Source organism: Pinus tabuliformis, chromosome 6, assembly GCF_031772625.1.
Source record: "Pinus tabuliformis cultivar Carrire ecotype Pingquan chromosome 6, CPIR1, whole genome shotgun sequence".
Taxonomy (NCBI): Eukaryota; Viridiplantae; Streptophyta; class Pinopsida; order Pinales; family Pinaceae; genus Pinus; species Pinus tabuliformis.
In genome coordinates, this window is record NC_142292.1 from 329,579,556 (window position 1) to 329,592,367 (window position 12,812).

Consider the following 12,812-nt stretch of genomic DNA (forward strand, 5'->3'; position numbering starts at 1 on the left):
TTAATTCTTACAAGAAAAAGAATGCTTACATTTTTCAATTAGTGGATATGGCATGGTGTCATCTAATAACACCCTACTCAACCTTCTGCAGAAGGTAGGAAACCTAAAAAACATAGAGCTACAATGAAATCGGCCATGGGCAGTGTGGAGGAAAAACACGAGCCGAATCGCAGTAGGAAAGGAAAGGTGCAATGTGGTGAAAGTTTAGGATCACATGAAGCAGGAGACGATCGCCTGTGCCTTGACGAGGCAGATAGAGAGGGTCGGAAATACCAGAGAAAGAGACGCAGGAATTCAGGCAATGTGGTTGCAGATATGGTCGGAAGTAAAGTAGTAGGATCTATAGCCGATGATGTTTCATCGACATTAAAATTAACTGATCCTGTGGGCAAAAGCCAATTGGCCAATGAAGACACATCACAAGTACAGAAGTCATTGGTTAAAAGCAGGGGAAGTAAAATAACAGGATCTACAACTGATGATGTTTCATCGACATTAAAATTAACCGATTCTGTCAACAGAAAGCAGTTGGCAAAACAAGATATGTCACAAGAGCAGAACTTGTTGCTTAAAGCTAAGGGTAGACCCAAGAAAGAATCACTGGGCAACAAGAGGACTAAGGCTTCGCCGAGAACTAATTCAGATGAACAAGTTGCGTCAAAAGGCATCAAGGAAAATGGGTTTTTGGAAAAGCATATTATGGGAAAAGCTAAAGGGGTGAAAGCTACATCGGACGAGTCGAAGATCAATGGACTCTGTAGTCTTTTGAAGGAGAAGGGAACTTTCACGTATGATGGTGATACTGGACCTTTGGGAGAAGAAGCTGCTCTGCCAAAGGTTGAGAAAGTTGAAGATGGTTTTGATGGGGAAAAACAAGCAACTTTGACTCATGATAAGGCTAATTCTGCTGCTGACCTTCCTATGATTGAAGGGATAATGGTTGACAAGAGTAGTCCAACTGTTGGGGAGGATGTATCCAGTGTGCTCACTGAAGCTGAAGGGAACAAAGTCCACAAAGGTCTTAGTATAGAGCCCGAAAAAGCACGGAAAGCATGGGTTGCATGCGATGACTGTAAAAAATGGCGTCCCATATCAGTTGAACTAGCCGATCATCTAGAAGCAACGGGGTCTAAATGGTAAGTACCTTTTTAATTTTTTTGTTAATGTCTTTACCGAGTCTGAAGGTCTGAGTTAAATTCAAGGCTTTAGATTGGTTATTCTTGAATGGTTTTATTTTACGCTTACACCCCATGGACCATTATTAAGCATTGTCATCCATATGACCTAGCAGAAGAAATCTGTCAGTTAACAATACCTGGAGTGCTAACAGTTGACATGGAGTTAAATAAGTACCATGGAATATGGAAATGGTTTATAAGAAATAGATCTATCATTTTTTCGATGTGGATGTGTTTTCATGACTTGGACATATTTAGGCGGTATATATTAATTAGAAATAGTACCTCTTGGACAAATCTGGCGTTGTTGTTAAATGGATATAGTTGTTCTATCTACTAGATGTTTCTATTCACTATATGCAACTTGGTTTAGCTCTTAATTCCCTCCACCCCACCCCTTCACAAAAATCCTTATAAGGGATTTATTTATTATTAATAGTACTGGATGCAATTTCTATCAGCTAAATGAAAATGTTCACTTTTAAAGGAACACTTTATTCCATGTTTATAACATGTTGTTAGTTGTTGCTAAATCTTTGAAGGTATTGCCGTGACAACTTAGACAAGGATTTTGCTGATTGTTCCGTACCACAAGTAAAGTCCGATGCTGAAATCAATGCAGAACTCAATATTTCTGAGATTTCCAACTGTGACAAAAATGATAATGCAGATGGTCAGGTAGATTCGAAGGCTCTTCACAGGGAACATCATGAAGGTATGGTGATATACAACCATCTTTCATAAAAGTCAATGGCCATGCCCATGACAACTAAATATTTGTTGTTTATTTTATGGATTCTATCCAGTGCGTCAGCAAAATGTATGGACACTTATTTCTCGCAGCGTTTATAAACACAGGAGCCGAAAGACTCAACTTATGGACGAGGTAAGCTGGTTTGTGGTTTCATTTTCACATAAAAGCAATCAAAATATCTGCGTATTACCCATATGTGTCCGTATCTATAATTCTCCGATTGGCCTTGTGACTATATTACATTTTCCTTTTGAAGTTATTTTGTTATCGATTTATTTACTTCTGGTAAAATAATTTCTTTAGATTCAGATAACATTTTTTTCTTTCACGTGGAAAATACTTTTATATTCCATATGAGAAATATACATGTTCTCGTCCTTGAGGGACTATTCATTCTCAACAATGAGGCTTGAAGCCAATACATCAGATCATCATATCATTTGCAGGAATTGAACCTGGGTGAGGAGGATCACAATCATTCTTCCAACCACCTGAGATAAACCCAATTGACATAAATTCAGATAACATTTACTGATATTTTTTATTTATTTATTTATTTTTTTGTTTTGATTTGTTTCTTAGTGGCTTTCTGTGGCCAGTTTAGACTCAAAACTGATGCTATAACTGTCTACCTTTAGACATCATATGTCAGATTATTTCTCTCTCTGTGCAGTCTGTCTGCCGGAGTCACTAATAGTGATAGAGATGGTTGGATTCTTTCCTTTAATCTGAGACTCTTAATATTTGAGGCATACCAATAATTATGGACTTGGTTTACAGAATTGTTGCGTGATGGAAATATCTTAATTTCTAAGGGATTGCCTCGCTGTTTTGTTATATATATTTGTGATCAATCTGGATGTAAACAGAAGCAAAGTATTTCTCAGTCAAGTCAAATTCCCACTTCCCGCCACCACCTTTATGTGGACCATTTTCAATGTTCAATGGAACTGTTTGCTGTCTAGTATAGGTATATCGGTGCCTGCTTTTGTCTTTTCATTTTTCGATATATTCTTACATGTTGTTTGTTTCCTCATTTTGCCTTTTTTATTTTTCACCTCCTCATGAATTTCTGTGAATTCATTGCCTTCTTAACTTGTTTGTTTATTTTCTTTTCTCCTGATGGATTGAGGTCAATCCGATTTCGTTAAATTGAAAAATGTGGATAATAAATTGTCTGCGATGATGCATCAATTCTAATATGATATAGTTTGTATATTTTTGGTAGATATTGGTCTGTCAGTGCAAGCCTCCTGAAGATGGCAGACTCGGTTGTGGGGATGGATGCTTGAACCGTTTATTGAATATTGAATGTATTCCTGGTACATGTCCTTGTGGAGAAAAGTGTTCTAATCAGCGGGTAATGTGATTTTTCCCAAGTTAATCGCGTGTTTAAGGACTTTCTACATTCCAACTTTATTCCTGAGGGATACATGTTCATAAAATTATGTGAATTCAATGTCCGTAGTATGTCTTTTGCAGTTTCAAAAGAGGTCATATGCAAATGTTGGGTGGTTACGTTGTGGGAAGAAAGGCTTTGGTTTGCAGGTTTTGGAGGATATTCCACGTGGGACTTTTATCATAGAATACGTTGGAGAGGTATATGTTCTTTTGGATTCCAATGTAGTCTTCTCTGAATAATTAGAGCTAAACTATTTTTAATTTTGCAAGGCATCGTTCTAAATTTGTTAAGAGTTATATTTTCATTCAGCAATTTTATTTTATGACAACATTAATATATTCTGACGATGGATGGTTAGTTTTCTTGGCATAAAAGCATGTAGCCCTTCACAAATGCAAAATTGTTTCATCCATCTCTTCATATCATATTTGTTTTACTTAGAAGGTGACAAGCTTCACATCTTGACAATATTTCTCCTGTTGATGTGCAGGTTTTAGATCTGCAAAATAGTTTTATGTATTGATTCATATTATATTTGAATTAGAAGATAACAAGCTTCAAATCTTGACAATGTTCTTCTTGGTGATGCAGGTCTTAGATATGAAGGAACACAATGCACGTCAACAAGAGTATGCACGGCGAGGGCAAAAGCATTTCTACTTCATGACACTAAATAGTAATGAGGTGCAGCTCAATCATTCAACTTATTTGAATTTTAACGCTGAAAACATTTAAATTTTTATTTGTTTTCTCTAAGTTGCACAAAACATGGAAACAGGCATGAGCTTTTGAATTGGGTATGCTGTAGAAATCCGACCTCCCAAAATTTGGAAATATGGTATATAAAAAATGCAGAAAAATCTAAATATTTAAAAAAATAGACATGTATTTTTTAAATAATATAGTATCGTGCAAGAAAATAGGGATTATACACATAAATGACAATTTAGTATGAAACCCATGTGTATATTAACTCTCATGCATGATTACATTATGCAATATCCAAAAACAACCTTTCTAAAGGAGGCTGTATACCCAAAATCAGTCTTTATATATAAAGCTATATTTTCCAAAAATAAAAATATATCCGAATTACTACTTTATTCATCTCATCTTCATCTTCATCAACAAAATTAGAACAAGATGCATGTTTAATAGTGGTTTTTAGCAATGTGGAAAAAGTCGAAGTGGGGATTAAATCGGCAAGGGTCCAGAAGTTGAAACGTTAAAGTCGGGAGTTTTTTGAAAAAGTCGGCAAAAAGTCGGTAAAATTAAAAAAATACAAAAAATATTCATTTTTCAATAAAATCCCGATTTAAAAAGAAAAAATTAAAAAATCATTAAAGAAACTACCTCATTCACGATTTTTTGGAAAAAGTCCCAATTTAATCCTGATTTTTTCAACTGGGAAAAAATCGGCAAAAAATCGGCCGATTTAATCGGCCAGCCAAAAAAATCGCATTTTGGGGATTTAATCCCGATTTTTTCCACACTTTTTAGAATGGAAGAAGTGCTTCTAGTTTCATGATTGTCAATAATTAGAGCAGTAAGGGAGAGGTGCAAGTAAGAGAAATATCTGCATCCCACTCTTCATGAGGTCCTCTTGTATATTATTCGCCCCTGTGAGACACGAGGCATAGGTTCAAATGCACATAGACAAGGTCCTTGGCCTTTTGGGATCCAACCTGCAACATTTCATGGGATGAATGAAGCCAGAGGTGCTCTAGTAGTTCCTTTTTGTTTCTGCTGATGGAGATATTGCCACTTGCGAGAGATTATGAGTTGCAAGGTTTTGCAGGTGTACACTATTTGTATAATGGGAAATCTTTGGGGTCCTCCTCATCCAAAGCTTATATATTCATCCAATCCAACAACAAAACTAGCAATTTCTTCTCTCACCTTTGGTTTGTAGTTTGCAAAGAAGCTATACTCATGAAGGTTATTTTCACTCAATTGGCCCCTCCATTGCTCTGGGCAAATGAAGTCTTCATGATAAAATTTCAGATTCAAGTATGTGCCAAAGTGGACAATGGAGTGTTGAAATGCTACCCTTTCTGAGCAAAGATTGACCTCACAAGCTTTGCAAAATGGTGGCGCTGGTTCTCTATCCAAGGCCAAAGGAAAGAAGCTCTGGACATGATTTGTCAACTGCCAGCCATGGATATTCCACTGGACAGTTCGTCATTAACAGATCTGATAAAATTTGGTACTAAACCTTCTGACGCTTTAGGTGCGAGTGAAATAATGTGCTTTTCAACATCTCTGCAATGGTCTTGAGGGTACTAGTTGGCCTCCCAAAGGGGGGGTTTTGAGGGAAGACCTGAGGTCTCATTGCTCGACTACTTGAAATACCTTGAAACTTGGCTCGTCGCTTGTTGCTCTTATCAGTGGGATCGACTTGAAAGTATGATTTAATTGTTTGAATCGCCCCGAGTGAAACGGGGTATGTAGAATCTGAGATTTGTTTCTAAGTATCTCCTTGATGAAGAGGGCTAGGCATCTATGGTCAGGATATGGGAAGAAGGTAGAGAGGGATCCTTTGGATTCTCTATATAGGCAATGATATTGTCCTTTGATCACATAGGATATTAAGATTTAACCTTTTCAAGGTAGTGCATCGTGATGAAGTTTGAGGAATATCTTGTCTCAATGACTTCAACAACTCTTATCTATAGTATTCTTGATATATTGGTTGGTAGTGGCAGTGTTTCGTTATGAATTTTATAATGCCCCTAGCTTACCTTGTGAACTCCTTAATCCATGGAGCTCTAGCTTCAAGCTCCTCTAAAACAAGATTTAAATTATGGACAATGCAAGGAGCCAAAATTGTGATCTTGGAACATGTAAGGCCTAGTAGGAAAAAGGCATTGCCATATGTTCACTAGTGGTGAAGAAGTCTCCATAGAAGGTACATCAATTTATAATAGAGAAATATCCACTATGATATGTTGACAATCATTTGTAGAAGAATTCTTAGAAAGAGGTAGTGGAAATGATCATATTGGACTGTGAATAGAAACTCCATCAAATACAGCATATGTAGTGGAAGGATCACATAGAGACAAGATATCAGAATATGAGCCCATGTACTAGATAAAAAAACCTGAATTGCAAAACTCATGAACAATGGTTTGGCACAATAGATAATATCCACATGCAAAGTGCACGACTAGATGTGCACTGTAAACTATGTGAGCATTATCATTTAGAAGCCTGTAACAATTTGTAACCCCTGCAATCTCTTCAATCTGTTGAAGACAAGTCAAGTGAGATTTGAAGACACAACTCTCTATAGAATGCACAACTATATGTGCATTGTAAACTATGTAAGCAGTGTCATCTAGAAGGTCCCTATCACAAACTGTCACTCCTACTGTCTACAAGCTCTTCAATCCCTTGAAGACCAGTAAAGCAAGACTTGAAGACACAGCTCTCCACATGACAACCATTGCATATAGAGTATAGAGTTTCTTATAAGATACTCACAGGGCATTAGGTTCAACAAAGAAGAAGGCTCCACAAATCTTCAAGGGATCTCTTATAATGACCAAAAAGGAAATATTGGCAACTCTTCCAATAAATATGCAGTGTATTGTTTTTGTATTTAAGGTAGCACAACCCTTAGAGAAATATTACTACAAAAGGATGATCCAAGAGGACCCTAATTCTAGAATCTACACCATAAGATATGATGCCACTAGCTAATAGTTTTCAGATCACATTGCTGACATGAACTGTGAAGAAGTGTTAATCCTAGTAAACCCTAACATCTGATCATGAAATTCTAGATCTGTCTGATCATGAAACTCTAGATCTGCAGCCTTTAGGGCGATGCCTCTAGACAATAATCTTTGGATCACTTGTAGAGTAAAAGAGATCTGGAACCATAGTTTCACAGCCCTTGGGGTGAATGCCATTATAGACAAAAGTCTCCAAAAACTGTGGCTGGAAAATCTCCTGAAATAAATTAGCAAAAATCTACTGATCTAAAATCCTGGTTGGATGCTCATGAATCACAAATAATGGTGATGCCACCAGCCAATAGCCTTGGATTTGCTGCTTAGGATTTCTGAAATAAAAATCACCGAGGAAGCCATAATGCTGGACGCATCAATTTATAGAAAAGATCACTAATAAAGATGTCCAAAACAACCCAAACAATCTGAAACAAAGCGTATTTTTTCAGACCACGATAACAGCATGAAAAACAACCCAAAACTCCTTGATTTAGAGATTCTTCTGTATCCCAAATTCTGATCACAATGTTGACCAGCGTGAACAGCTGAAAAGAAAACTCTCACTGACAGTGAAATAGCGAGAGAAAGGTTTATACCTGCTTTGAGACCTTGTTGAGATCACAATAGAATGAGAGGAATGGAACCAAAAACCTGATAAAGTAAAGGAGAAGATAACACTAAACAAATGTGCCAGCACTGCCCAAAAGAGGTGCCATAAATAGAATACACAACCATAGAATAAGAGAACAGCAATGATATAGTGCCTATATGCTTAATTGCTTGTAGAAAAGAATGATGCCCAACTTAATTACTTGTGTAAAAGAATGATGCTTGTAGGCTAAAGAATCAAATCCTTGTATGAATCAAATCATCTAACATAAAAGCAGATTAGATTTATCATACAAATAATAAACTAAGTCACAAGACATGTCCTTAGGGGCCTCGTGTCCTGTATTTTGCGTTTTGGACATGAAATGACGCATAAAACATGTCTGACACCTTTTTCAACATGTCCTAAAATCAAGACATGTGTTTGGGCTGTGTCAGACACATGCCCTATTATGTCTTGGTTTTAGGACACATGTCCCTCTAAATCCCAAAGTAAAAAGCATTGCCTCTTGATTTTTTTACATTTTTCTGTCAATTTTGTGTCTGTTTGTGAGGCGTTAGCCAACATGGATCTTAATGACCCAGTGCTAGAGCTAGTCACTTTTGATGATGAGTCTCTTGAGGGGTCATCCTCCACACCAACAAATGCAGCAGGAGATCTTGGATTGGGCATAGAGGAGGAGGATCGAGCAAAGTCAGATGGCAGTGGTAGTGATGGTGATTATTACATGGAGGACCTAGACTATTGTAGAGTAGTTATTAATGAGTCATGACCAGTACCATTGACAATCTATGATATTCCTACCTATTTTGTATTTTCTAGTGGCATTCCCTCGGTATCCATGTAATACATTTTGATTTTGACGACTTAATGAAAAATCTACAATTTATGGTTTTAATATCTAAATTTTGTCTAAATTTCTAGTTTTATTTTATCAATCATGATATTTCGAAATTTCTTGTTTTTTATGTGCTTGAACAATTGTTAATAATATGAATAAAAAACATTGAATTGTGAACATCCTTGATATAGTGAATTAATAAACTAAATAGTTCTAAAATTGTAAAATTATAAATACTAAATTAGTAAATATATATCATCATGATTCATATCAGTAGATATTCTAATTTCTAAAAAATATGGATTAGGCACTATATTTCAATGTTTTTCAAATATATATATAATTTGTCTCCCATGTCCTGTTTTTGAGGTCGTCATGTCATGTCAAATACTCGTATTACGTGTCCTTCGTGTCTTGTGTGTGTGTGTGTGTATATATATATAATGTGTCCCCCATGTCCTGTTTTTGAGGTTGTCATGTCGTGTCAAATACTCATATTACGTGTCCTGCGTGTCTTGTGTCCTCGTGTCATGTGACTTAGATAATAAATATTAGAATTTGCACAAGTCTTAGCGAAGACCAAATTCAATAGGTACTTATCAATCATTGAGTACATGCATGTGGTCCTTGTTTTAGCTGATAGAGGGTCTTCTTGAACTTACAAACTTGGGTCTTGTGCCCATGCTCCCTCAAAACACCTTGGTTGATCTATGTACATTTCCTTTTCTAATACACCCCTCAGAAAACCAATCTTTACATCCATGTAGTATAAAGGACAAACAAATCATGATGTGATAGACATGACGATTTGATAGAAACCTTGCAACATGAGCCAACTCTAGCCTCCCTTTTGAGAGATTCCTCTAGCTACAAATCTAGCCTTTTACATCTCTTTCTCCCATTAATTGCATGCTTAACCTTGACCAACTATTTGGAATTTGTCATAGATTGCCTAATCTATCTTTGGAACAATGGAGTTGTACTCCTTAGTCATGCATTCCACATAACTTACTTAGCAACTGTTTGCATAAAGTTGGAAGGCTCTATTTGGAAGGCTCTATATATCAATGTTAGAAGACATTAATGCAACATAAGTTGGGCACTTTTAAGTGGATGAATCACCCAAAAAGTAGATTTTAGCACTCCCACTTGTTCATGTACATGATACAAAGTTTGGGTAAGTCATCTTGGCTTCCTTGCTAAACTAGATGGTAGTGGGGCCTTTGTTTCTTCATTATAACCTTTCTAATCTGAATCTAATGTTTCTCTTTGTTTTGGATCAATATTTGGGACAATAATCTTTTCACCTTCCTTGGGATGACAATCTTTTACCTACAGACGAATTCTAAAAAATAGATATAAACAATGACGAGAATATAAAACAAATACACAGAGATTTTCCCCTGGATCCCAAAATCAGGACTACTAGATTGATTTTTCATTATGTTCCTTTCAATGTTACAATACATATATATACATGCCAAAGCATTCATAAACCCCAATCCATTAAGCATGGATTAGAACATAACCGTAGTTTCCTTGATCGGATCTACAAAATACCATGGGCAAGAAATCATCATGCCCAAAACCATGTGCAAAATCCATGCACAAAACCATGGGTATGTCCACCCACCAAAATAGGGTCTATTTTTTTTTTCTTGGAGTAACGAACATGGGATGCATCTTTTGTGTCTTGTCCTTTAATAACTTGTGAGGACATTGGTTTAGAATGTAGATCATTGTGTTGCAAAACATAATAAATATTATGAAAAAGCAAAACAAAATGTCGAAAATAAATTGTTCTCAATGACTATAAAATATTTGCACAATGTTATATCTCTTATCTAGTTTGGTTAGTTGTAAGTGTCACCCTTGTATAGAGTATTTGTGTTGAGTTGTTAATGTTTGTTTATTAATACAACGTCCACTGTTGTTCATACCTCTAGTCAAACACGTAAGGGCAAATCCATGTCATGGATCATGGCATTGGTTATTGTGAAATTTTCTTAATTGCAATTACTGGAATATATTCTTCTATCGATTGTAGATTATTTGTCTTACAAAAATTACAAGTAACGAATAAATCACATTGCAATTTTCATAAATAATAACATTAACTGAGAAATAATGCACACACACACGAAATAATGAACACCAATATTTTTGGACAAATTGTCCTTGGAAAGTTCTGCAGATGAGAGTTTTATTATTAATCGTCAATAGACACACATGAAATAATGAACACCAATATGTTTGGACAAATTGTCCTTGAAAAGTTCTGCAAATGAGGGTTTTATTATTAATCGTCAACAAAAGTTGAGAATTACAATCTACATGGCTCTCATTTCAAAGCTTTGACATATATTTTTCTCCACTCTCACTAGCAAAATCAAATTGGAAATACAAAGTGCCCTTCTGCAAAAACAATTCAGCATCTCCCACACCACTGGCACTAGCAACTGGAAAATGACCTGCTCTGGAAATTTTCTCAGCATTCAGAAATATGTTTCGACAAATACACTGCCTCCAACAACACTCTGAAGCCACTTGCATCTCCTCCAATAGCTATCTCTGGCATTGGAAATCAAGTTGTAGCCTTTGCAACTCGCACTGGGTAAACTAGCAATGCACATTAGTTGAATCGACCTCCCTCTTGGAGAATAATTCGGTCTCCTTCCTTCTCCCGGAAGGTTGGAATATCTATGGAGAATTTGTGCTCGGAATTCTCTCCTCATCTTCTTTATTGAAACCCTTTTGTTGGTGTCTGCCTTGCTCAAACTGCGCCCTTGCTTTCACTACAACTAGGTAATTCGAACTGTGTTGTGTCTCCAAAAGTCCCCCATCAATTTGCTCTTATCTCTCGTTGAACAATCAACGACCACAATTTAACCACAATCGATGGCTAAGATCATCTTGACCCTATCAAATGACTTTTTTGGAAGTCTCTAGAGCAAAATCGATTTACCTCAGTTAATCTGATTTAATTAACCAATTTTCCTAACTTAGATTTGGGAAATATTTAATGATTGGCTAATTAATCCAATTAAAGCATTTTCCTTAGAATTTCTTTTGGGGTATTGGGGATAATTATCCTCTTGTGTTCCTTAGCCTTATTGACACCAACAAACTAAAACACTAACACTCCCTCTTAGTGAGGGAGGTGTTCTCCACTACTCCCAACTTATCCTTGAAGTATACAAACTTTGCATTACCTAAGGCCTTTTTCAGAACATCTACAACCTGCTGATTTGTGGGAACATACTATAGCCGAATTGATCCACGTTGTACACAATCTATGATGAAGTGGTATTGGATGTCGATATGCTTCAACCTATCATGGAACACTGGATTCTCAGAGAGCTTGGTGCAACTCTGATTATCACACCAATCCAACTGCTGACCAAGCAGTCCCACTAGTAGCTTCCAAAGCTAAATAGTTTCACATGTGGTTGTGCTTGCTGCCATGTATTTTGTCTCTGTAGAACTTAGTGCCACAGACTTTTGCTTCCCGCTGCACCAAGAGACAACCCCTGATCCAATGCTGAAGCAACACCCTAAGGTGCTTTTTCGATCCACTGAACTACCTGCTCTGTTTGCATCTGTATATCCCATCAAGCTGACACAATCACCTCGAGCATATCTTAACCCATACTTGATTATACATCGTAGATGACATAACACATGTCTTGCTGTTGTCCAATTTACTCTCTTTGGCTCCACCATGAACTGACTGAGTGTTGACTGCAAAACAAATGTCTGGCCTTGTGTTGACGAGATACATAAGAGATTTGTTGAGCTGCCTATACAATTTTAGGTCCACTGTTGCATCCTTTGATGCATCTATCTTCCTCCAATTGGTAATCATAGGCGTGGACATGGATCTACAGTCCTGCATCCTGAACCTCTTCAGAATCTCCATAGTATATCTCCCTTTACCAAGGAAGATTTCCCCATTTGTTTGCCATACCTCTAGTCCTAGGAAGTAATGCATTAGTCCCAAATCCTTCATCTCGATCTCAATTGCCAAGTCCCTCTTGCAATCCTCTATGAGCTCTGATGACCCTGTCAAAAATAGATCATCCACATATAGTACAAGAATGAGTGGTTCACCTCCTACCATCAAATAGTAGAGTTTAGAATCTGCCTCGCTTTTCACGAAGCCCATCTGCTGCAAGCAACTGTCGATATGGCGATACCATACCCTAGGAGCTTGCTTGAGTTCGTATAACACCCTCTTCAACTTGCACATGAGTATCCCTCTCATGTGTCTCAAATCCTTATGGTTGTTTG

The 12,812-nt window shown here is 36.8% G+C and overlaps 1 protein-coding gene across 2 annotated transcripts in view; it reads left to right on the top strand.

Moving 5' to 3' along the window:
• LOC149258646 (uncharacterized) overlaps window positions 1-12,812 on the top strand; it is a 147,240-nt gene that overhangs the window by 1,400 nt on the left and 133,028 nt on the right. For both annotated transcript variants that reach the window (XM_089415635.1, XM_089415638.1), the window contains exons 2-7: window positions 92-1,136; window positions 1,721-1,893; window positions 1,985-2,064; window positions 3,161-3,292; window positions 3,415-3,531; window positions 3,926-4,018. In XM_089415635.1, coding sequence (XP_089271761.1) covers window positions 92-1,136; window positions 1,721-1,893; window positions 1,985-2,064; window positions 3,161-3,292; window positions 3,415-3,531; window positions 3,926-4,018 — 1,640 coding nt within the window. The remainder of the gene's footprint in view (window positions 1-91; window positions 1,137-1,720; window positions 1,894-1,984; window positions 2,065-3,160; window positions 3,293-3,414; window positions 3,532-3,925; window positions 4,019-12,812) is intronic.